General features: G+C 45.8%; 1 protein-coding gene and 1 pseudogene across 1 annotated transcript; one reads left to right on the top strand and one right to left on the bottom strand.

Moving 5' to 3' along the window:
* Positions 1-6,322: 6,322 nt before the first annotated feature.
* LOC124017334 (saxiphilin-like) lies at positions 6,323-8,495 on the bottom strand. Its single transcript, XM_046332588.1, is given in 5 exon segments — positions 6,323-6,491; positions 6,712-6,754; positions 6,756-6,847; positions 8,149-8,238; positions 8,368-8,495. Coding segments are annotated over 5 exon segments (450 nt in total). The 5' UTR covers position 8,495; the 3' UTR covers positions 6,323-6,393.
* A 3,458-nt stretch (positions 8,496-11,953) lies between these two features.
* On the top strand, positions 11,954-14,462 carry LOC124017335 (annotated as a pseudogene).
* Positions 14,463-23,199: the final 8,737 nt, after the last annotated feature.

Below are 23,199 nucleotides of genomic sequence, written 5' to 3' on the forward strand. Positions count from 1 at the left end.
GGGGAGAAAGAGGTCAGAGCACAGGGTAGGGCAGTGTGAGCAGAACCAGCGGTGTCGTTTGACTTAGCAAACGAGGATCGGATGTCGTCGACCTTCTTTTCAAAATGGTTGACGAAGTCATCTGCAGAGAGGGAGGAGGGGGAGGGGCGGAGGATTCAGGAGGGAGGAGAAGGTGGCAAAGAGCTTCCTAGGTTGAGGCAGATGCTTGGAATTTAGCGTGGTAGAAAGTGGCTTTAGCAGCAGAGACAGAGGAGGAAAATGTAGAGAGGAGGGAGTGAAAGGATGCCAGGTCCGCAGGCGAGTTTTCCTCCATTTCCGCTCGGCTGCCCGGAGCCCTGTTCTGTGAGCTCGCAATGAGTCATCGAGCCACGGAGCGGAGGGGAGGACCGAGCCGGCCTGGAGGATAGGGGACATAGAGAGTCAAGGGATGCAGAGAGGGAGGGAGAGAGGAGGAGGGTTGAGGAGGCAGAATCAGGAGATAGGTGGGAGAAGGTTTGAGCGGAGGGAAGAGATGATAGGATGGAGAGGAGAGAGTAGCGGGGGGAGAGAGAGCGAAGGTTGGGACGGGCGCGATACCATCCGAGTAGGGGCAGTGTGGAGGTGTTGGATGAGAGCGAGAGGGAAAAGGATACAAGGCAGTGGTCGGAGACTTGGGGGAGTTGCAGTGAGGTTAGTGGAAGAACAGCATCTAGTGAAGATGAGGTCGAGCGTATTGCCTGCCTTGTGAGTAGGGGGAAAGGTGAGAGGGGTGAGGTCAAAAGAGGAGAGGAGTGGAAAGAAGGAGGCAGAGAGGAAAAGAGTCAAAGGTAGGCGTGGGGAGGTTAATGTCGCCCAGAACTGTGAGAGGTGAGCCGTCCTCAGGAAAGGAGCTTATCAAGGCATCAAGCTCATTGATGAACTCTCCGAGGGAACCTGGAGGGCGATAAATGATAAGGATGTTAAGCTTGAAAGGGCTAGTAACTGTGACAGCATGGAATTCAAAGGAGGCGATAGACAGATGGGTAAGGGAGAAAGAGAGAATGACCACTTGGGAGAGATGAGGATCCCGGTGCCACCACCCGCTGACCAGACGCTCTCGGGGTGTGCGAGAACACGTGGGCGGACGAAGAGAGAGCAGTAGGAGTAGCAGTGTTGTCTGTGGTGATCCATGTTTCCGTCAGTGCCAAGAAGTCGAGGGACTGGAGGGAGGCATAGGCTGAGATGAACTCTGCCTTGTTGACCGCAGATTGGCAGTTCCAGAGGCTACCGGAGACCTGGAACTCCACGTGGGTCGTGCGCTGGGACCACCAGAGTAGGGTGGCGCGGCCACGCGGTGTGGAGGCGTTTGTATGGTCTGTGCAGAGAGGAGAGAACAGGGATAAACAGACACATAGTTGACAGGCTACAGAAGAGGCTACGCTAATGCAAAGGAGATTGGAATGACAAGTGGACTACACGTCTCGAATGTTCAGAAAGTTAAGCTACGTAGCAAGAATCTTATTGACTAAAATGATTAAAATGATACAGTACTGCTGAAGTAGGCCAGCTGGCAGTGGGTGCGTTGTTGACACTACACTAATCAAGTCGTTCCGTTGAGTGTAATAGTTTCTGCAGTGTTGCTATTCGGGGGCTGGCAGGCTAGCTAGCAGTGTTGTTTACGTTACGTTGCGTTAAAAGAACGACAATAGATGGCTAGCGAACCTAGAAAATCGCTCTAGACTACCCAATTATCTTTGATACAAAGACGGCTATGTAGCTAGCTAAGTAGCTAGCTACGATCAAACAAATCAAACCGTTGTACTGTAATGAAATGAAGTGAAAAAGTGATACAACCTGTGAATGCGACCGGGAAGTTGAGTTCTATACAGAAGACGTTGGCTAGCGTTGGCTAGCTGTTGGCTAGCTAGCAGAGTTGGCTAGCTAGCAGAGTCACCTACGTTAAGGACGACAAATAGCTGGCTAGCTAACCTCGGTAAATTAAGATAATCACTCTAAGACTACACACTCTAAACCTAAACAACACAATTATCTTGGATACGATGATACGAAGACAGCAAAGACAGCTATGTAGGTAGCTAACACTAAACTAATCAAGTCGTTCAGTTGAGTGTAATAGTAATAGTTTCTCAGTGCAGCTAATCAGTGGACGTTAGCTAGCTGGCTAGTGAAGACTACGTTAGGGACGGCGAAATACGATAATTACGCAATTATCTTTGATACAAAGACGGCTATGTAGCTAGCTGAGAAGAAATTGCTAAGATAAGACAAATCAAACCGTTGTGATATAATGAAATGTAATGAAAAAGTTATACTACCCGTTGGAGCGACGTGCAGATGCGACCACTCGCTCCAACTGAACCGGAAACCGGAAACCGGAAATGAAGGTTGTGCCTTGCTTAAGGGCACATAGATGGATATATCAACTTGTCAGCTCACTGATTTGAGCTACTGGCCCAACTCTCTAACTGCAGGCTACCTGCCCTCCTCTAGTACCAGAGATGTATATTGGTGTCTAGATGCTGGACTGGTATTCTGATATGAATGGTTTGATCATTCAACTGGATGTATCATTGGATTGTCTAGCAAATATCAGGAAATAACACTGATACAATTTCCAGTCTTAGTTTCGGTTCTCCATGGGACACCCTCTGAGGTGTCATCGCCTGACACGACTTAGCATAATGCAACGGACATAAATATTCCTGTTCACGGAAATCACAAGTGAAATATATTGGAACACAGCTTAGCCTTTTGTTAATCACCCTGTCGTCTCAGATTTTCAAAATATGCTTTACAGCCAACGCTAGACAAGCATTTGTGTAAGTTTATCATAGCCCAGCATAGCATTATGCCTTGCTAGCAGCAGGCATAATGGAGGAAAAGGGGGGTGAGGTGTAACGGATGTGAAACAGCTAGCTTAGTTAGCGGTGCGCTAAACAGCGTTTCAATCGGTGATGTCACTTGCTCTGAGACCTTGAAGTAGTAGTTCCCCGCGGCTTTTGTGGAGCGATGGGTAACTATACTTCGAGGGTGACTGTTGTTGATGTGCAGAGGTTCCTGGTTCGCGCCGGGTATGGGCGAGGGACGGTCTAAAGTTATACTGTTACATTAGGGTTACACCAGCTTGACAGCCAAAGTTCATTTTCTCCCAAAATATTATTTTTGTAGGCGAAATAGCTCCGTTAGTTCTTGACGTTTGGCTGAGAAATCGCCTCGGAAATTGCAGTCACCACAACGCTGAAAAATATTCCAAATTAGCTCCATAATATCGATAGAAACATGGCAAATGTTGTTTATAATCAATCCTCAAGGTGTTTCTCTAATATCTATTCAATAATATATCCGTCGGGACAATTAATTTTCAGGAGGACCGATTGGAGTAATGGCTACCTCTGTATTTTACTTTCGAATCTCTCTCGGAGCCACCATGTGACTACTTACTCAATGTGGCCGCCTACGGATTTTCTTCAACAGAAATGCGAAAAACTACGTCACAGTGCTGTAGACATCTTGGGGAATATGTAGAAAGCGTAAGCTCGTTGATGGTACATTCACAGCTGAGTAGGGAGTCATTGAACGCAGCACTTTCAAAACCTGGGGCACTTCCGGATTGGAATTTTCTCAGGCTTTCACCTGCAATATCAGTTCTGTTATACTCACAGACAATATTTTTACAGTTTTGGAAACGTTAGAGTGTTTTCTATCCTAAGCTGTCATCTTGTCCTGACAAAATATCCCGTTTATTACGGGAACATTATTTTCAAAATTAAAATACTGCCCCCTAGTCACAAAGGTTAAACCATAATAAAGCATATAACACGAAGTTACTATCTAGCTGCGGGTCCAGTTCTGACATTATGTGTAGGCCTAGCTGAGGTGACCTCGAATCCCAAGTTTCGGCTCAATAGGTAATTTGGAGCCCGAGCAACGACCTTAATTGGTGCTGATAATCCACATTTTCCGGGAGTTGCTACGGGGTCCCTGAATGAGCTATCGGACACAAACGTTGGGGTCCGTCTTTATGGGCCGAGGCGGTTTTAATGCACCTAGTCTTGTGACTCTGGGGCTTTTCTAAATGTCGTCATTTTTCGTAATGGTCAAAATGATTTGAAGTTATTGCAAATGTAGGAGGCTGTTTCTCAATCTGAGAACGTTCTAGAGTCTCATAACACACCATGCACTATCGACTTGAGCTCTATAACAGGTTTCTACATTTTCAGAGCTCTAGGTGTGACTGTTCTTTGATAGTATGAACAAAGGTAACTATTGCAGGCTCTGTGTGTCTCTGAGCCCCACACTGTGACACTCCATCCTTGCTGTGTGTGTGTGTGAGTTTTCCTGGAAATCTGATGGGATGAATGACTGATTTACAGTTCATGATGGTTGCATAATCAGACATTTGAAGTTTTGGAAAGATCAGGCATTTTTAACATTCGAAACAGCCCCCTTTGACCCCAATTATGGAACTTCCGGTTGGCACAGGAAGCTAAAAGTAAACCCATATCCTCATTGGGGTATGCTTTTCCAGAATCCAGAGTTTTAAGTCTTTACATTAAAAACTGACTGAATTACACGGGTTTGCAATATTTCTACTTAAACTGCAGGTTGGGTATGGCAAAAAAAAATGAGGGCGATTTTTAACCACTTCCGGTTGCTTCAGGAAGCTTAGAATCAACTCAAGGAGACGTCATAGTGGCCTGAAGGATTGTCATTGAAGAAAGGTTCATAAAGCATTCATAACCCACATAGGCTTCAGGTTGAATTGAGAAGAAAAGGCAATGTATTCCTATGGGAGAGATGTTAATGTAAACTGTGAGATTAAAAAAAAAATGTTTTCACTGTTAAGGGTTAATGCCACATGATCAAGATTAGGCTTGCACAGTTCGGCAATTGTGCTTCTAACACTAACGATTCTCTCGCTACTTTTTTTTCACGGTCGCTGCGCTCAGACCGAGCGAGCTACGGTCTAGCGGGGCATCTCGTTGAACTCGGCACAGCCTAGAGATTATGGTAATGCCATTGCCGGCTCTGTGTGTCTTTAAAGCACCGCACTGTGTCACTCCATCCTTGCTGTGTGTGTGTGTGTGTGTGTGTACGTGAGAGCTTTTCTTTGACATCTGTTTGGAGAAATGCCAGGAGAATGCGACCTGCCCAAATGCATAGTGCCAAATAAAGTTTGGTGGAGGAGGGATAATGGTCTGGTGCAGTTGTTAATGGTTCGGGCCCCTTAATTCCAGTGAAGGCAAATCTTAATGCTACTGCATAAAATGACATTGTTGACGATTCTGTGCTTCCAACTTTGAGTTTGGGAAGGCCGTTTCCTGTTTCAGCATGACAATCCCCCGTGCAGGTTTATACATAAATTGTTTTTTGAGATTGGTGTGGAAGAACTTGACTGGCCTGCACAGTGCCTGACCTCAACCCCATCAAATTATTTGGGAGGAATTGGAACTTCAACTACGAGCCAGGCCTAATCGCCCAAAATCAGTGCCCGTCCTCACTAATGCTGTTGTGGCTGAATGGAAGCACATCCCCCACAGCAATGTTCTGACATCTACTGCAAGGCCTTCCCAGAAGACTTGAGGCAGTTATAACAAGGGGGACCAACTCCATGATTTTGGAAAGAGATGTTTGTGAGCAGGTGACCATTCACTTTGTCATGTGGTGTGTTTTAGTTATAAAATTACAGGCTGAACATTTACTTACCCCACTAAAGTTATTAATTTCACTTCTTTGATGTCCTGTTCACACAGAGCAATGATGTGAATCACCCACACATTCTAGCTCGCTAATACTGTACTGAACATGTTCATTTTCTGGCAAGCTTCCTCCAAACATTGGCATGAACATGAAGTTCCCTAACCATTAATAGATCAGTCTGGCCCTAAATGATCAGATGGCATCAACATGTAACAAAACCAGGGAACATGAATCATCTTTCATCCTACAAGTTCTAATACAACATTTACTCGTGTAAAGATGAAGAGCATGTACTTTATTTTACAGGGTGATATAATGCATGAAGCAAACAAGGGAATGATTTAGTGAAATGTGACGATGTAGAATCAGTCAAGGGATCTTTCATCCCTCTGTGGTCTGGAACAATTCTTCAGACTCAGAGTAGCATGGTTCTGATTCTGGACTCTGCTGAACTCCTGTATATATTGGAATGACATGTCGATGTCTATGGAGGACCACAGCTGTCATAATTAGAATTACATTAGAAGAGATGAAGAGATGTCATTACAGAGGGACACAGGAAGAAGGGAGATCATGACACTGAAATCATTGGAGCATCTTGTAAAGAAAGCATAAAGAGGTCCAAGGTAGGAAGCAAGGTAGGAAGCAAGGTAGGAAGCAAGAGTAGTGATGTGTCGGACTATATAGTGGGGCCTCCTTTACCACCACAGGGCCTCATTTAGACTTAGTGGAACAGTTGATTCTAGCAGTGCCTGGTGGAGTGTCAGTACCCTGGATCTTCTGTCCAGAACTGTTCACACACCAACAGTAACCTACCAGAAAGAGACATGTTAGTAACCTGTTACATAATACAATATTTACACAAATATACATTTTACTGTAACACATTGAATTGTCACGTACAACTGCATTGGAGCATTTATTGTGTGTGTGTGTGTGTGTGTGTGTGTGTGTGTGTGTGTGTGTGTGTGTGTGTGTGTGTGTGTGTGTGTGTGTGTGTGTGTGTGTGTGTGTGTGTGTGTGTGTTTTAACCTGTAGAGCCCCAACATTGCTCAGGGGTGTATTGTCCAGCGTGCGTCACACATGGGGATGTAGGCTCCAACTTGGCCATGTGGCACGGCAGCATTTCTAGCATCCTCACATGGGGTCTTGGGTCGTATCGCACCATCTGGACACACAGGCAACATACATTGTAATGTGGACATAACATAAAAATTATGGATATACATTCTGGAATCATGGACTGTGTTCTATATGGGACCCTGTTCCCCTTTGGGCCCTGGTCAGGAGACTGCATCCTATATGGGACCCTGTTCCCCTTTGGGCACTGGTCAGGAGACTGCATCCTATATGGGACCCTGTTCCCGAAGGGCCCTGGTCAGGAGAAGTGCCCTATACAGAATAGGAAGCCATTTCAGATGTACATTTCTGAAATATTCAGTTGTTGCTTCACTACTTCAGAGATCTTCACTGGGTCTCTCCTCTGTCCTGCCTGTGAGTTAAATTCTCCTCCTCTCCTTTTAAGGACCCGTCCAGTCAGAACCCTCCCTCTGGAACCCCGCCCGGAGAGTTGGATGTCCAAAATGGCGGAGAGTAGTGAAGAAAAAAATGCAGGAAATTAAGAAGTAATTGTTTTGGCAACAGCTGTGCTGAGAACAATATGGCTGTCAGTTCTGATGGTATGTAGCAAGAGGATGAGGGTTAAGGACCTGAATGGTCGGTAGTGGAAAGACCCAGGAAGAAGAGAGATCATGACACAGGAAGAAGAGATCATGATACAGAAAGACAGGAAGAAGAGAGATCATGACACAGAAAGACAGGAAGAAGAGAGATCATGACACAGAAAGACAGGAAGAAGAGAGATCATGACACAGAAAGACAGGAAGAAGAGAGATCATGACACAGGAAGAAGAGAGATCATGACACAGAAAGACAGGAAGAAGAGAGATCATGACACAGGAAGAAGAGATCATGATACAGAAAGACAGGAAGAAGAGAGATCATGACACAGGAAGAAGAGAGATCATGACACAGGAAGAAGAGAGATCATGACACAGAAAGACAGGAAGAAGAGAGATCATGACACAGGAAGAAGAGAGATCATGATACAGAAAGACAGGAAGAAGAGAGATCATGACACAGAAAGACAGGAAGAAGAGAGATCATGACACAGGAAGAAGAGAGATCATGACACAGGAAGAAGAGATCATGACACAGGAAGAAGAGAGATCATGATACAGAAAGACAGGAAGAAGAGAGATCATGACACAGAAAGACAGGAAGAAGAGAGATCATGACACAGGAAGAAGAGAGATCATGACACAGGAAAAAAGAAAGATCATGATACAGAAATCAGTTTAGCATCTTGTAAAGAAAGCATAAAGAGGTCCAAGGTAGGAATCAAGAGTAGTGATGTGTTGGAGTTTAAAGTGGTGATGGTGTTGGATGAGACCACAGGGCCTCACTTACTCTGGGTGGAACAGATGATTCTAGCAGTGCCTGGTGGAGTGTCAGTACCCTGGATCTTCTGTCCAGAACTGTTCACACACCAACAGTAACCTACCAGAAATGGACATGTTAATAACCTGTTAAATATATAATATTTACACATTTTACTGTAACATATTGAATTGTCATGTTCAACTGAATTGGAGCATTTATAGTGTGTGTGTGTGTGTGTGTTTTAACCTGTAGAGCCCCAACATTGCTCAGGGGTGTATTGTCCAGCGGCGTCACACGTGGGGATGTAGGCTCCAACTTGGCCATGTGGCACGGAATCTCTAGCATCCTCACATGGGGGCTTAGGTAGTATCATAGTATCTGGAAACAGGTAACATGAACTGTAATGTGGACATAATATTGCAGGACAATATACATTTCTGGACATACATTCTGGAATCTTGGGGTGCGTCCCATATGGGTCCTATTCAGAAGTAGTTTTTACGGAATAGGGTTCCATTTCAGATGATACCTAGGTACTTCCTGGATAAATATTAATTCTGCTACTTGTTTAAAACGCCTGTGGAGTCAAATTCCAGTTTCGTATAACAGCTGATGAAACTAAGACTGAAAATTGTATCAGTGTTATTTCCTGATAGTTGCTAGACAATCCAATGATACATCCAGTTGAATGATCAAACCATTCATATCAGAATACCTCAGTCCAGCATCTAGACACCAATATACATCTCTGGTACTAGAGGAGTGGCAGGTAGCCTGCAGTTAGGGTTGGGCCAGTAGTTCAAATCAGTGAGCTGACAAGTTGATATATCCATCTATGTGCCCTTAAGCAAGGCACAACCTTCATTTCTCCAGTGTCAATGTTGATAATGGCAGACCCCTTAGAGGGTGTCCCATGGAGAACCGGTAATGAATAGACACACATTTCCTAATCACACCTGTGTATTAACACCTACATGTGTGAAGTAGGTGTGGTATGTTTAATTAAGATGTTGGTGGGTAGGTGTGACGTCTGTCACGCTTACCTCCAGAGCAAAAGCCGTGCTGACAAGCAGAATGATGGTCAATATCGCCATGGTGATAGTCTCCTGAGAGAGAGAAAAGAGAGATTAGTTGAGCATTTTAAAGGATCTGGAATGGCTGTGGGTACTAGAGGAGAGGTTAAGGAAATCCACTATTGGGTACAAAACCGAAATAACAGCCAAAGCAGCATTTTCTAAACCCAGTCCTGAGGACCCCAAGAAGAAGTATGGGAAACACGGTGCTACTAGTCTTCTGATGTAACCCAGTCCTGAGGACCCCAAGAAGAAGTATGGGCAACACGGTGCTACTAGTCTTCTGATGTAACCCAGTCCCTGAGGACCCCAAGAAGAAGTATGGGCAACACGGTGCTACTAGTCTTCTGATGTAACCCAGTCCTGAGGACCCCAAGAAGAAGTATGGGCAACACGGTGCTACTAGTCTTCTGATGTAACCCAGTCCTGAGGACCCCAAGAAGAAGTATGGGCAACAGGTGCTACTATTCTTCTGATGTAACCCAGTCTAGGGACCCCAAGAAGAAGTATGGGCAACACGGTGCTACTAGTCTTCTGATGTAACTCAGTCCTGAGGACCCCAAGAAGAAGTATGGGCAACACGGTGCTACTAGTCTTCTGATGTAACTCCAGTCCTGAGGACCCCAAGAAGAAGTATGGGCAACACGGTGCTACTAGTCTTCTGAGTAACTCAGTCCTGAGGACCCCAAGAAGAAGTATGGGCAACACGGTGCTACTAGTCTTCTGATGTCCTGAGGACCCCAAGAAGAAGTATGGGCAACACGGTGCTACTAGTCTTCTGATGTAACCCAGTCCTGAGGACCCCAAGAAGAAGTATGGGCAACACGGTGCTAATAGTCTTCTGATGTAACCCAGTCCTGAGGACCCCAAGAAGAAGTATGGGCAACACGGTGCTACTAGTCTTCTGATGTAACCCAGTCCTGAGGACCCCAAGAAGAAGTATGGGCAACACGGTGCTACTAGTCTTCTGATGTAACCCAGTCCTGAGGACCCCAAGAAGAAGTATGGGCAACACGGTGCTACTAGTCTTCTGATGTAACCCAGTCCTGAGGACCCCAAGAAGAAGTATGGGCAACACGGTGCTACTAGTCTTCTGATGTAACCCAGTCCTGAGGACCCCAAGAAGAAGTATGGGCAACACGGTGCTACTAGTCTTCTGATGTAACCCAGTCCTGAGGACCCCAAGAAGAAGTATGGGAAACACGGTGCTACTAGTCTTCTGATGTAACCCAGTCCTGAGGACCCCAAGAAGAAGTATGGGCAACACGGTGCTACTAGTCTTCTGATGTAACCCAGTCCTGAGGACCCCAAGAAGAAGTATGGGCAACACGGTGCTACTAGTCTTCTGATGTAACCCAGTCCTGAGGACCCCAAGAAGAAGTATGGGCAACACGGTGCTACTAGTCTTCTGATGTAACCCAGTCCTGAGGACCCCAAGAAGAAGTATGGGCAACACGGTGCTACTAGTCTTCTGATGTAACTCTGGTATCACTTCTTCAACCACATACAATAGATTAGCCTGGCACACAGGAATATGTATCCTTCCACATGGCTCCTTACTCCTTGTGTAGTGGACTACCTTTGACAAGGGCCTACAATGCACTACATAGGGAATGGGAAGCATTATAGATAGTCAGACTACCCATTTACTGCAAAGGTAACTAGTAGTCTACGCCTAAATTCAGGGGTCACTCCACAAAAAATGGTACTGGGAGACACCCAGTGAATCCCTTGGAAGAGTGCAGAAGGTCAGAGGGCATCATTATTTAATAGACTATCTGCATCTCCAATGTTACCTAAATGTTATATGCCCTTGTCAAATGTAGTGCACTATGTAGTTGTGCCATTTTTGTGGAGTGGCCCCCTGAATTTAAGAGCGTAGACTACTAGTTACCTTTGCAGTAAATGGGTAGTCTCTGACTATCTATAATGCTTCCCATTCCCTATGTAGTGCATTGTAGGCCCTTGTCAAAGGTAGTTAACTACACAAGGAGTGAGGAGCCATTTGGGAAGGATACATATTCCTGTGAAGTGAAGTGAGTTTTAATATTAATAATTAATACACAGGTGTGATTTGGAAATGTTTTCTATTCATTACCGGTTCTCCATGGGACACCCTCTGAGAGGTCTGCCATTATCAACCTGGACACTGGAGAAATGAAGGTTGTGCCTTGCTTAAGGGCACATAGATGGATATATCAACTTGTCAGCTCACTGATTTGAGCTACTGGCCCAACTCTCTAACTGCAGGCTACCTGCCACTCCTCTAGTACCAGAGATGTATATTGGTGTCTAGATGCTGGACTGAGGATATAATATAATATTATAATATAATATATGCCATTTAGCAGACGCTTTTATCCAAAGCGACTTACAGTCATGTGTGCATACATTCTACGTATGGGTGGTCCCGGGGATCGAACCCACTACCCTGGCGTTACAAGCGCCATGCTCTACCAACCGAGCTAGAGAAGGACCATGGTTTGATCATTCAACTGGATGTATCATTGGATTGTCTAGCAAATATCAGGAAATAACACTGATACAATTTACCCTCAGTCTTCAGTCTTAGTTTCATCAGCTCTTCTACAAAACACAGAACCAGAATTGACTGACCAGGGCTTTTAAACAACTTCAATATTTAGCCGGGAAGCTCTGATTTGAACTACTGGCCCAACTCTCAAACAGCGTCCAGAAATGTATATTGTCCTGAAATGCTATGTCCACATTACAATGCATGTGACCTGTGTCCAGATGCTATGATATGACCGAAGACCCCATGTGAGGATGCTAGAGATGGCACTTTAAATGGCTCAATTGAGCCTACAATCCCCACGTGTGACGACAATGGACAATACACCCCCGAGCAATGTTGGGGCTCTACAGGTTAACACGGATGCACATGCAGACACTAAATCCTCCAATTCAGTTGAATGTGACAATTCAATGTGTATATGCAACATGTCTATTTCTGGTAGGTTACTGTTGGTGTGTGACCACTACTGGACAGAAGATCCAGGGGACTGAGACTCCACCAGGCACTGCTATCACCTGCTAGCAACTGTTCCACCAAGGTGTGTGTGTACATACTCATTCACTAAATGTTATTTCTTTGCGGCTGATTCTTGATGTGTATTTTTCTTGTTTTCTAATTGTAGATGAAAGGCGTTGGAGGTAAGATGTAGAAGACTGACAGTTGTCTTTACTGTACTACAGGAAGGGATTCACATCCCATACAAATAAATACATGAAGGAATGCAGAGATTAAAGTGTTGATTTACTTACGTTATTGTTGGTGTGATTTTTCTGAACCAGTCCAATTCTGGGAAATGGAGGAAGGACGAGGACCTTTATGGTGACTGTATTACCACACCCACCGGAATTTACAGAACATGAAGGCAGTCAAATGCCACGTGACCATGTAGTAGTTAGGCTTCTCCAAACTCTGATGCTGGTGATGGTCATTAGTAGTCTACCACACCTGCTAACTGCCGGGTACTCAGCACTCTATTGTCCCTCTAATCACTCTGACATCAACTCTGACCTCATCTTAAATAAACATCTTAAATAAACATAACACACCTACTTCACACACACGTATATTTCCATTAAATTTACAATGGCAAAGACAATATAGGGAAGAGAGATGGGGAAGAAAAAATTCTGAACAGTTAGTCCTCGGGGTTTTGCCTGCTACATAAGTTCTGTTATACTCACAGACATGATTCAAACAGATTTAGAAACGTCAGAGGGTTTTCTATCCAAATCTATGAATAATATGCTATATCTTATATTCTTGGCACGAGTAGCAGGAAGTTGAAAATGGGCATGCTATTTATCCAAAAGTGAAAATGCTGCCCCTAGCTTTAAAATCAAATCAAATCAAATCAAATTTTATTTGTCACATACACATGGTTAGCAGATGTTAATGCGAGTGTAGCGAAATGCTTGTGCTTCTAGTTCCGACAATGCAGTGATAACCAACAAGTAATCTAACTAACAATTCCAAAACTACTGTCTTATACACAGTGTAAGGGGATAAGGAACATGTACATAAGGATATATGAATGAGTGATGGTACAGAGCAGCATACAGTAGATGGTATCGAGTACAGTATATACATATGAGATGAGTGTGTAGACAAGAGGTTATTAATATGCAGGTGTGATTTGGAAATGTGTTTCTATTCATAACTCGTTCTCCATGGGACACCCTCTGCGAGGTCAGCCATTATCAACGTTGACACTGGAGAAATGAAGGTTGTGCCTTGCTTAAGGGCACATAGATGGATATATCAACTTGTCAGCTCACTGATTTGAACTAATTTGTAAGTCGCTCTGGATAAGAGCGTCTGCTAAATGACTTAAATGTAAATGTACTGGCCCAACTCTCTAACTGCAGGCTACCTGCCACTCCTCTAGTACCAGAGATGTATATTGGTGTCTAGATGCTGGACTGAGGTATTCTGATATGAATGGTTTGATCATTCAACTGGATGTATCATTGGATTGTCTAGCAACTATCAGGAAATAACACTGATACAATTTACCCTCACTTTCAGTCTTAGTTTCATCAGCTTTTATACAAAAGACAGAAACTGTATTTTGACTGCACAGGGCTTTTAAACAAGCAGTGGCATTTGAATATTTATCCAGGAAGTTGCATATTAATCCAGGAAGTACCTAGGTATCATCTGAAATGGAACCCTATTCCGTATAGACTACTTCTGAATAGGGCCCATAAGGGGACATAACCCAAGATTCCAGAATGTATGTCCAGAAATGTATATTGTCCTGCAATGTTATGTCCACATTACAATGAATGTTACCTGTTTCCAGATACTATGATACGACCCAAGACCCCATGTGAGGATGCTAGAGACACCACTATAACTGGCTCAATTGGAGCCTACATCCCCTACGTGTGACGACAATGGACAATACAGGTTAATACAGGTTGTTGGGGCTCTACAGGTTAACACTGACGCACAAAATTCTCAATTCAGTTGAATTTGACAGTTCAATGTGTATTGATTGTACATGCAACATGTCTATTTCTGGAAGGTTACTGTTGTTTTTTTTTGACCAATACTGGACATAAGATCCAGGGTACTGAGACTCCACCAGGCACTGCTAGCAACTGTTCCACCAAGGTGTGTGTATATACATACTCATTCACTAAATGTTACTACTTTTCAGCTGATTCTTGATGTGTATATTTTGTTGTTGTCTGTAATTGTAGATGAAAGGAGTTGGAAGTAAGATGTAGAAGACAGCCAGTTGTCTTTTCTGTACTACAGGAACGGATTCACATCCCATACAAATAAATACATGAAGGAATCCAGAGATTAAAGTGTTGATTTACTTACGTTATTGTTGGTGTGATATGTTGAACAATGTATCTGAACCGGTTCATTTCTGGGAAATGGAGAAAGGAGTAGGACTGTTATGGTGACTGTTACAGGAAATGAAGACAGTCAAATGCCACGTGACCATGTTAGGCTTCTCCAAGCTCTGATGCTGGTCATTAGTAGTCTACCACGCTTGCTAACTGCTTGGTACTCAACACTATTGTCCCTCTAATCACTCTGACAGCAGCAGCTTTCCAATCTTTGGGAATCTCAGACGATACGAAAGAGAGGTTGAACAGGCTAGTAATAGGGGTTGCAACAATTTCAGCAGATAATTTTACAAAGATAGGGTCCAGATTGTCTAGCCCGGCTGATTTGTAGGGGTCCAGATTTTGCAGCTCTTTCAGAACATCAGCTATCTGGATTTGGGTACAGGAGAAATGGTGGGGGCTTGGTGGGTTGCTGTGGAGGGTGCCGGGCAGTTGACCAGGGTAGGGGTAGCAAGGTGGAAAGCATGGCCAGCCGTAGAGAAATGCTTATTGAAATTCTTAATTATAGTGGATGTATCAGTGGTGACAGTGTTTCCTAGCCTCAGAGCAGTGGGCAGCTGGGAGGAGGTGCTGTTATTCTCCATGGACTTTACAGTGTCCCAGAACTTGCCTTAGCTTTTCTAACTGCCTGTGTATATTTGTTCTTATCTTCCCTGAAAAGTTGCATATCAAGGGGGCTATTCGATGCTAATGCAGAACGCAACAGGATATTTTTGTGCTGGTCAACGGCAGACAGGTCTGGAGTGAACCAAGGACTATATCTGTGCCTAGTTCAACATTTTGAGAGGGCATACTTATCTAAGATGGTGCGGAAGGCACTTTTTAAAGAATAGCCAGGCATCATCTACTGACGGGATGAGGTCAAATGTCATGAATATTACCGAAGGTGACTCCCTTCTTGTTCGGGTGGCGCTCGGCGGTCGTCGTCGCCCGGTCTACTAGCTATCGCCGATCCGTTGTTCTGTGTTCGTTTCGTTTTGTCTAATTGATAGCACCTGTTTCTAGTTTGGTTGTTAGGATAGGGTTATATATAGTCTGTTCAGCCCGCTTCTGTTTCGTGCGGGCTTGTTCTCCTGTTTCCTTGTTTGAGTGTATTTTTGTTGGCATTTTGGGTTTCACACTGTCCGTTTTATATTTCTGTTCATTTGTGTTTCCACTTTTGTTCATGTTATGTTTCCAGGACATTTAAGCGTGTTGTTTTTCCCACATCCTTTGCTCTCTGCGCCTGACTCCACACCTCTTCACTCATTTACTCCTAACATCAATGTCATTCCAGGATACCCCGGCCAGGTGGATTAGAAAGGCCAGTCCGCAGAAATGTTTCAGGTAGCGTTTGACAGTGATGAGGGGTGGTCGTTTGGTCGCAGACCCATTACGGATGCAGGCAATGAGGCAGTGATTGCTGAGATCTTGATTGAAAACAGCAGAGGGTTATTTGGAGGGCGAGTTAGGTTGACATCTATGAGGGTCCCCGAGGGCACAGCTGGGGACAGAGGAAGGTCTATAGCAAGCGGCAACAGTGAGAGACTTGTTTCTGGAAAGGTGCATTTTTAGAAGTCTAAACTCAAATTGTTTGGGTACAGACTTATTCTGCAGAGTTCTGTATTACTATCTATCTTTGCAGTAGATTGAAACACCGCCCCCTTTGGCAGTTCTATCTTGGCGGAAAATGTTATAGTTGGCGATGGAGATTTCAGGGTTTTGGTGGTTTTCCTGAGCCAGGATTCAGACACTGCTAAGACATCTGGGTTGGCAGAGTTTGCTAACGCAGCGAGTAAAACACACTTAGTGAGTAGCCTTCTAATTTTAACATGAATGAAACCAAGGCTTTTATGGTTACAGAAGTGAACAAATGTGAGCACCTGGGGAATGAGAGTGGAGCTAGGCACTGCAGGACCTGGATTAACCTCCACATCACCAGAGGAACAGAGGAGAAGTAGGATAAGGGTACGGCTAAAGGCTATACGAACTGGCCGTCTAGCACGTTCGGAACAGAGTAAAAGGAGCAAGTTTCTGGGCACGATAGCATAGATTCAAGGCATGGTGTATGGTACAAAGGTAAGGTAGGATGAGAGTACATTGGAGGTAAATCTAGGCATTGAATAGTGATGAGAGAGATGTCTAAACCAGGTGATGTCATCACATATGTAGGAGGTGGAACAACATGGTTGGTTAAGGCATATTGAGCAGGGCTAGAGGCTCTACAGTGAAATAGACAGTAATCACTAACCAGGATTGTAATGAATAAGGCATATTGATATTAGAGAGAGGCATGCGTAGCCAAGTGAACATATGGATCCAGTGAGTGGTTGGGCTGACTGGGGACACAGCGATTCAGACAGTTAGCAGGCCGATGCTAACAAGCTAACAGTTAGTAGGCCGGGGCTAAACAAGCTAGCAGTTAGCAAGCCGGGTTAGCAAGCAAGCAAGCAGTTAGCAGGGGCTAGCAGTTACAGACCGGGCAGGCAAGCTAGCACTTAGCAGGCCGGGGTCTGGAAGCTAGCAGTTAGTCGACAGGGGCAAGCTAGCAGTTCGCAAGCCGGGTTAGCAAGCAGTTAGCAGACTGGGTTAGCTAGCAGTTAGCAGGGGCTAGCAGTTAACAGACCGGGCAAGCTAGCAGTTAGCAGACTGGGGCCGGCAAGCTAGCAATTAGCAGACCGGGTTAGCCAGCAAGCAGATAGCAGGGGCTAGCAAGTTAGCCTTTGGGGGACGTCGCGATGGGGGTAAGTCTGTTTTAGCCTCTTCGTGCAGTGACGTCGATAGACCAGTCGTGGAATTACTTGGGTTCCAAGTAGCTCTAGGTAGTTAGCTGGTTAGCAGAATGGGCCTTCAGCGGGCGTCGCACCTGAGGGGCCTGTTGGAGTCCTCGGGCAGATTATGTCGATATTCAAGTCGTAGTGGATCTGCGGGGTTCCGTGCCCGCATACCGGCTGTAGAAGGGGTCCGGATATTGTAGCCCAGGAGTATACTTCGGTGGTAGCACAGGATCCCTGACCGGGCTAGCTTCAAGCTAATTGGTGCTTGGTCTGGGATGGAAATGCAAGCTAGGAGTAGTGATCCGGGACTGCAGATGGCTAGTTGTGAAGATCCAGATGAAAATGTTCAGTTTGTTGTAGGAATCAGGGGATAAAAGTTATAGGTGCGTTATGCTCTGGTTAGTCACGTTGTTGGAACTGGAGAGAGCTTTCCGAGCTGAAGGTTAGCTGATGTCCGCTGACAATGGTTTGCTGACTGATAGCTGGTAGTTAGCTGGCTTGCTTCAGTTGAAGTATTCCAGATCCGAAGTAAATATAAATACATTAGAAAAAAAAAAGCAGATCCACGCCTCATTGGATGAGGCGGGTTGCAGGAGAGAATTTAGAAGTTGAGGTTTAGCAAATTATTTTAAATGATAGATATGCGGAAAAAAAAAAGATGTAAACGATATATGCAAGAGACACAACAGGACGAAGACATCAGACTGCTACGCCATCTTGGATTCAAAGGGTCTGAGCCGTATCTCTCTATAACAGGGTCTGAGCCATATCTCTATATAACAGGGTCTGAGCCATATCTCTCTATAACAGGGTCTGAGCCATATCTCTATATAACAGTGTCTAAGCCATATCTCTATATAACAGGGTCTGAGCCATATCTCTATATAACAGGGTCTGAGCCATATCTCTCTATAACAGGGTCTGAGCCATATCTCTATATAACAGGGTCTGAGCCATGTCTCTTTATAACAGGGTCTGAGCCATATCTCTACATAACAGGGTCTGAGCCATATCTCTATATAACAGGGTCTGAGACATATCTCTACATAACAGGGTCTGAGCCATATCTCTATATAACAGGGTCTGAGCCATATCTCTACATAACAGGGTCTGAGCCATATCTCTATATAACAGGGTCTGAGCCATATCTCTGTATAACAGGGTCTGAGCCATATCTCTATATAACAGGGTCTGAGCCATATCTCTTTATAACAGGGTCTGAGCCATATCTCTTTATAACAGGGTCTGAGCCATATCTCTTTATAACAGGGTCTGAGCCATATCTCTACATAACAGGGTCTGAGCCATATCTCTACATAACAGGGTCTGAGCCATATCTCTATATAACAGAGTCTGAGCCATATCTCTATATAACAGGGTCTGAGCCATATCTCTGTATAACAGGGTCTGAGCCGTATCTCTCTATAACAGGGTCTGAGCCATATCTCTATATAACAGGGTCTGAGCCATATCTCTATATAACAGGGTCTGAGCCATGTCTCTATATAACAGGGTCTGAGCCATATCTCTACATAACAGGGTCTGAGCCATATCTCTATATAACAGGGTCTGAGCCATATCTCTACATAACAGGGTCTGAGCCATATCTCTATATAACAGGGTCTGAGCCATATCTCTATATAACAGGGTCTGAGCCATATACATTTACATTACATTTAAGTCATTTAGCAGACGCTCTTATCCAGAGCGACTTACAAATTGGTGCATTCACCTTATGACATCCAGTGGAACAGCCACTTTACAATAGTGCATCTACATATTTTAAGGGGGGTGAGAAGGATTACTTTATCCTATCCTAGGTATTCCTTAAAGAGGTGGGGTTTCAGGTGTCTCCGGAAGGTGGTGATTGACTCCGCTGTCCTGGCGTCGTGAGGGAGTTTGTTCCACCATTGGGGAGCCAGAGCAGCGAACAGTTTTGACTGGGCTGAGCGGGAACTGTACTTCCTCAGTGGTAGGGAGGCGAGCAGGCCAGAGGTGGATGAACGCAGTGCCCTTATTTGGGTGTAGGGCCTGATCAGAGCCTGGAGGTACTGAGGTGCCGTTCCCCTCACAGCTCCGTAGGCAAGCACCATGGTCTTGTAGCGGATGCGAGCTTCAACTGGAAGCCAGTGGAGAGAGCGGAGGAGCGGGGTGACGTGAGAGAACTTGGGAAGGTTGAACACCAGACGGGCTGCGGCGTTCTGGATGAGTTGTAGGGGTTTAATGGCACAGGCAGGGAGCCCAGCCAACAGCGAGTTGCAGTAATCCAGACGGGAGATGACAAGTGCCTGGATTAGGACCTGTGCCGCTTCCTGTGTGAGGCAGGGTCGTACTCTGCGGATGTTGTAGAGCATGAACCTACAGGAACGGGCCACCGCCTTGATGTTAGTTGAGAACGACAGGGTGTTGTCCAGGATCACGCCAAGGTTCTTAGCGCTCTGGGAGGAGGACACAATGGAGTTGTCAACCGTGATGGCGAGATCATGGAACGGGCAGTCCTTCCCGGGAGGAAGAGCAGCTCCGTCTTGCCGAAGTTCAGCTTGAGGTGGTGATCCGTCATCCACACTGATATGCCTGCCAGACATGCAGAGATGCGATTCGCCACCTGGTCATCAGAAGGGGGAAAGGAGAAGATTAATTGTGTGTCGTCTGCATAGCAATGATAGGAGAGACCATGTGAGGTTATGACAGAGCCAAGTGACTTGGTGTATAGCGAGAATAGGAGAGGGCCTAGAACAGAGCCCTGGGGACACCAGTGGTGAGAGCGCATGGTGAGGAGACAGATTCGCGCCACGCCACCTGGTAGGAGCGACCTGTCAGGTAGGACGCAATCCAAGCGTGGGCCACGCCGGAGATGCCCAACTCGGAGAGGGTGGAGAGGAGTATCTGATGGTTCACAGTATCGAAGGCAGCCGATAGGTCTAGAAGGATGAGAGCAGAGGAGAGAGAGTTAGCTTTAGCGGTGTGGAGCGCCTCCGTGATACAGAGAAGAGCAGTCTCAGTTGAATGACTAGTCTTGAAACCTGACTGATTTGGATCAAGAAGGTCATTCTGAGAGAGATAGCGGGAGAGCTGACCAAGGACGGCACGTTCAAGAGTTTTGGAGAGAAAAGAAAGAAGGGATACTGGTCTGTAGTTGTTGACATCGGAGGGATCGAGTGTAGGTTTTTTCAGAAGGGGTGCAACTCTCGCTCTCTTGAAGACGGAAGGGATGTAGCCAGCGGTCAGGGATAAGTTGATGAGCGAGGTGAGGTAAGGGAGAAGGTCTCCGGAAATGGTCTGGAGAAGAGAGGAGGGATAGGGTCAAGCGGGCAGGTTGTTGGGCGGCCGGCCGTCACAAGACGCGAGATTTCATCTGGAGAGAGAGGGGAGAAAGAGGTCAGAGCACAGGGTAGGGCACTGTGAGCAGAACCAGCGGTGTCGTTTGACTTAGCAACGAGGATCGGATGTCGTCGACCTTCTTTTCAAAATGGTTGACGAAGTCATCTGCAGAGAGGGAGGAGGGGGGGGAGGGGGAGGAGGATTCAGGAGGGAGGAGAAGGTGGCAAAGAGCTTCCTAGGGTTAGAGGCAGATGCTTGGAATTTAGAGTGGTAGAAAGTGGCTTTAGCAGCAGAGACAGAGGAGGAAAATGTAGAGAGGAGGGAGTGAAAGGATGCCAGGTCCGCAAGGAGGCGAGTTTTCCTCCATTTCCGCTCGGCTGCCCGGAGCCCTGTTCTGTGAGCTCGCAATGAGTCGTCAAGCCACGGAGCGGGAGGGGAGGACCGAGCCGGCCTGGAAGATAGGGGACATAGAGAGTCAAAGGATGCAGAAAGGGAAGAGGGGAGGGTTGAGGAGGCAGAATCAGGAGATAGGTTGGAGAAGGTTTGAGCAGAGGGAAGAGATGATAGGATGGAAGAGGAGAGAGTAGGGGGGAGAGAGAGCGAAGGTTGGGACGGCGCGATACCATCCGAGTAGGGGCAGTGTGGGAAGTGTTGGATGAGAGCGAGAGGGAAAAGGATACAAGGTAGTGGTCGGAGACTTGGAGGGAGTTGCAATGAGGTTAGTGGAAAAACAGCATCTAGTAAAGATGAGGTCGAGCGTATTGCCTGCCTTGTGAGTAGGGGGGAAGGTGAGAGGGTGAGGTCAAAAGAGGAGAGGAGTGGAAAGAAGGAGGCAGAGAGGAATGAGTCAAGGTAGACGTGGGGAGGTTAAAGTCGCCCAGAACTGTGAGAGGTGAGCCATCCTCAGGAAAGGAGCTTATCAAGGCATCAAGCTCATTGATGAACTCTCCGAGGGGACCTGGAGGGCGATAAATGATAAGGATGTTAAGCTTGAAAGGGCTGGTAACTGTGACAGCATGAAATTCAAAGGAGGCGATAGACAGATGGGTAAGGGGAGAAAGAGAGAATGACCACTTGGGAGAGATAAGGATCCCGATGCCACCACCCCGCTGACCAGAAGCTCTCGGGGTGTGCGAGAACACGTGGGCGGACGAAGAGAGAGCAGTAGGAGTAGCAGTGTTATCTGTGGTGATCCATGTTTCTGTCAGTGCCAAGAAGTCGAGGGACTGGAGGGAGGCATAGGCTGAGATGAACTCTGCCTTGTTGGCTGCAGATCGGCAGTTCCAGAGGCTACCGGAGGCCTGGAACTCCACGTGGGTCGTGCGCGCTGGGATCACCAGATTAGGGTGGCAGCGGCCACGCGGTGTGGAGCGTTTGTATGGTCTGTGCAGAGAGGAGAGAACAGGGATAGACAGACACATAGTTGACAGGCTACAGAAGAGGCTACGCTAATGCAAGGAGATTGAATGACAAGTGGACTACACGTCTCAAATGTTCAGAAAGTTGCTTTACGTAGCAAGAATCTTATTGACTAAAATGATTAAAATGATACAGTACTGCTGAAGTAGGCTAGCTGGCAGTGGCTGCGTTGTTGACTTTGTAGGCTAGCTGGCAGTGGCTGCGTTGTTGACACTACACTAATCAAGTTGTTCCGTTGAGTGTAATAGTTTCTACAGTGCTTTATTCGGGGCCAGCTGGCTAGCTAGCAGTGTTGATTACGTTACGCATGCTAAAAGAACGACAACAATTATCTTTGATACACAGACTGGCTATGTAGCTAGCTATGTAGCTAGCTACGATCAAACAAATCAAACCGTTGTGCTGTAATGAAATGAAATGAAAAATGTGATACTACCTGTGGAGCGGCGGAATGCGACCGGGTTGTTGAGTGCGGAAGTTCTATTCAGTAGACGTTGGCTAGCTGTTGGCTAGCTAGCAGTGTCTCATTTCCTTGCACAGAGTTCCGATGTGCTGACTTTCTGAGCTGCCTCGCATCTGCGAGAGACTGAGTTCTTCCTGGAATTTGGAATTCTGCTGTTTCAATGCCTCGAGCTGGAAGATGATCCACGGATGGATGGAAAGATGAAAGGAAGGAAAGAGACAGACAAAAGAGAGAGATTTAGACACGCAGTAAACAGTAAACAGAAAAATCTGTATCTTCTTCACGCCTCTCTAACAGTCTTAGTCACGGACATTAACACGGCCACAGTGCTGCGTTACGCTGCTCCACTGGAACAGCCGCTTCCTCTGTATACAAAGATTAACATATCTCTACATAACAGGGTCTGAGCCATATCTCTATATAACAGGGTCTGAGCCATATCTCTATATAACAGGGTCTGAGCCATATCTCTCTATAACAGGGTCTGAACCATATCTCTATATAACAGGGTCTGAGCCATATCTCTGTATAACAGGGTCTGAGCCATATCTCTTTATAACAGGGTCTGAGCCATGTCTCTATATAACAGGGTCTGAGCCATATCTCTACATAACAGGGTCTGAGCCATATCTCTATATAACAGGGT

Source organism: Oncorhynchus gorbuscha, unplaced genomic scaffold (assembly GCF_021184085.1).
Source record: "Oncorhynchus gorbuscha isolate QuinsamMale2020 ecotype Even-year unplaced genomic scaffold, OgorEven_v1.0 Un_scaffold_1875, whole genome shotgun sequence".
NCBI lineage: Eukaryota > Metazoa > Chordata > Actinopteri > Salmoniformes > Salmonidae > Oncorhynchus > Oncorhynchus gorbuscha.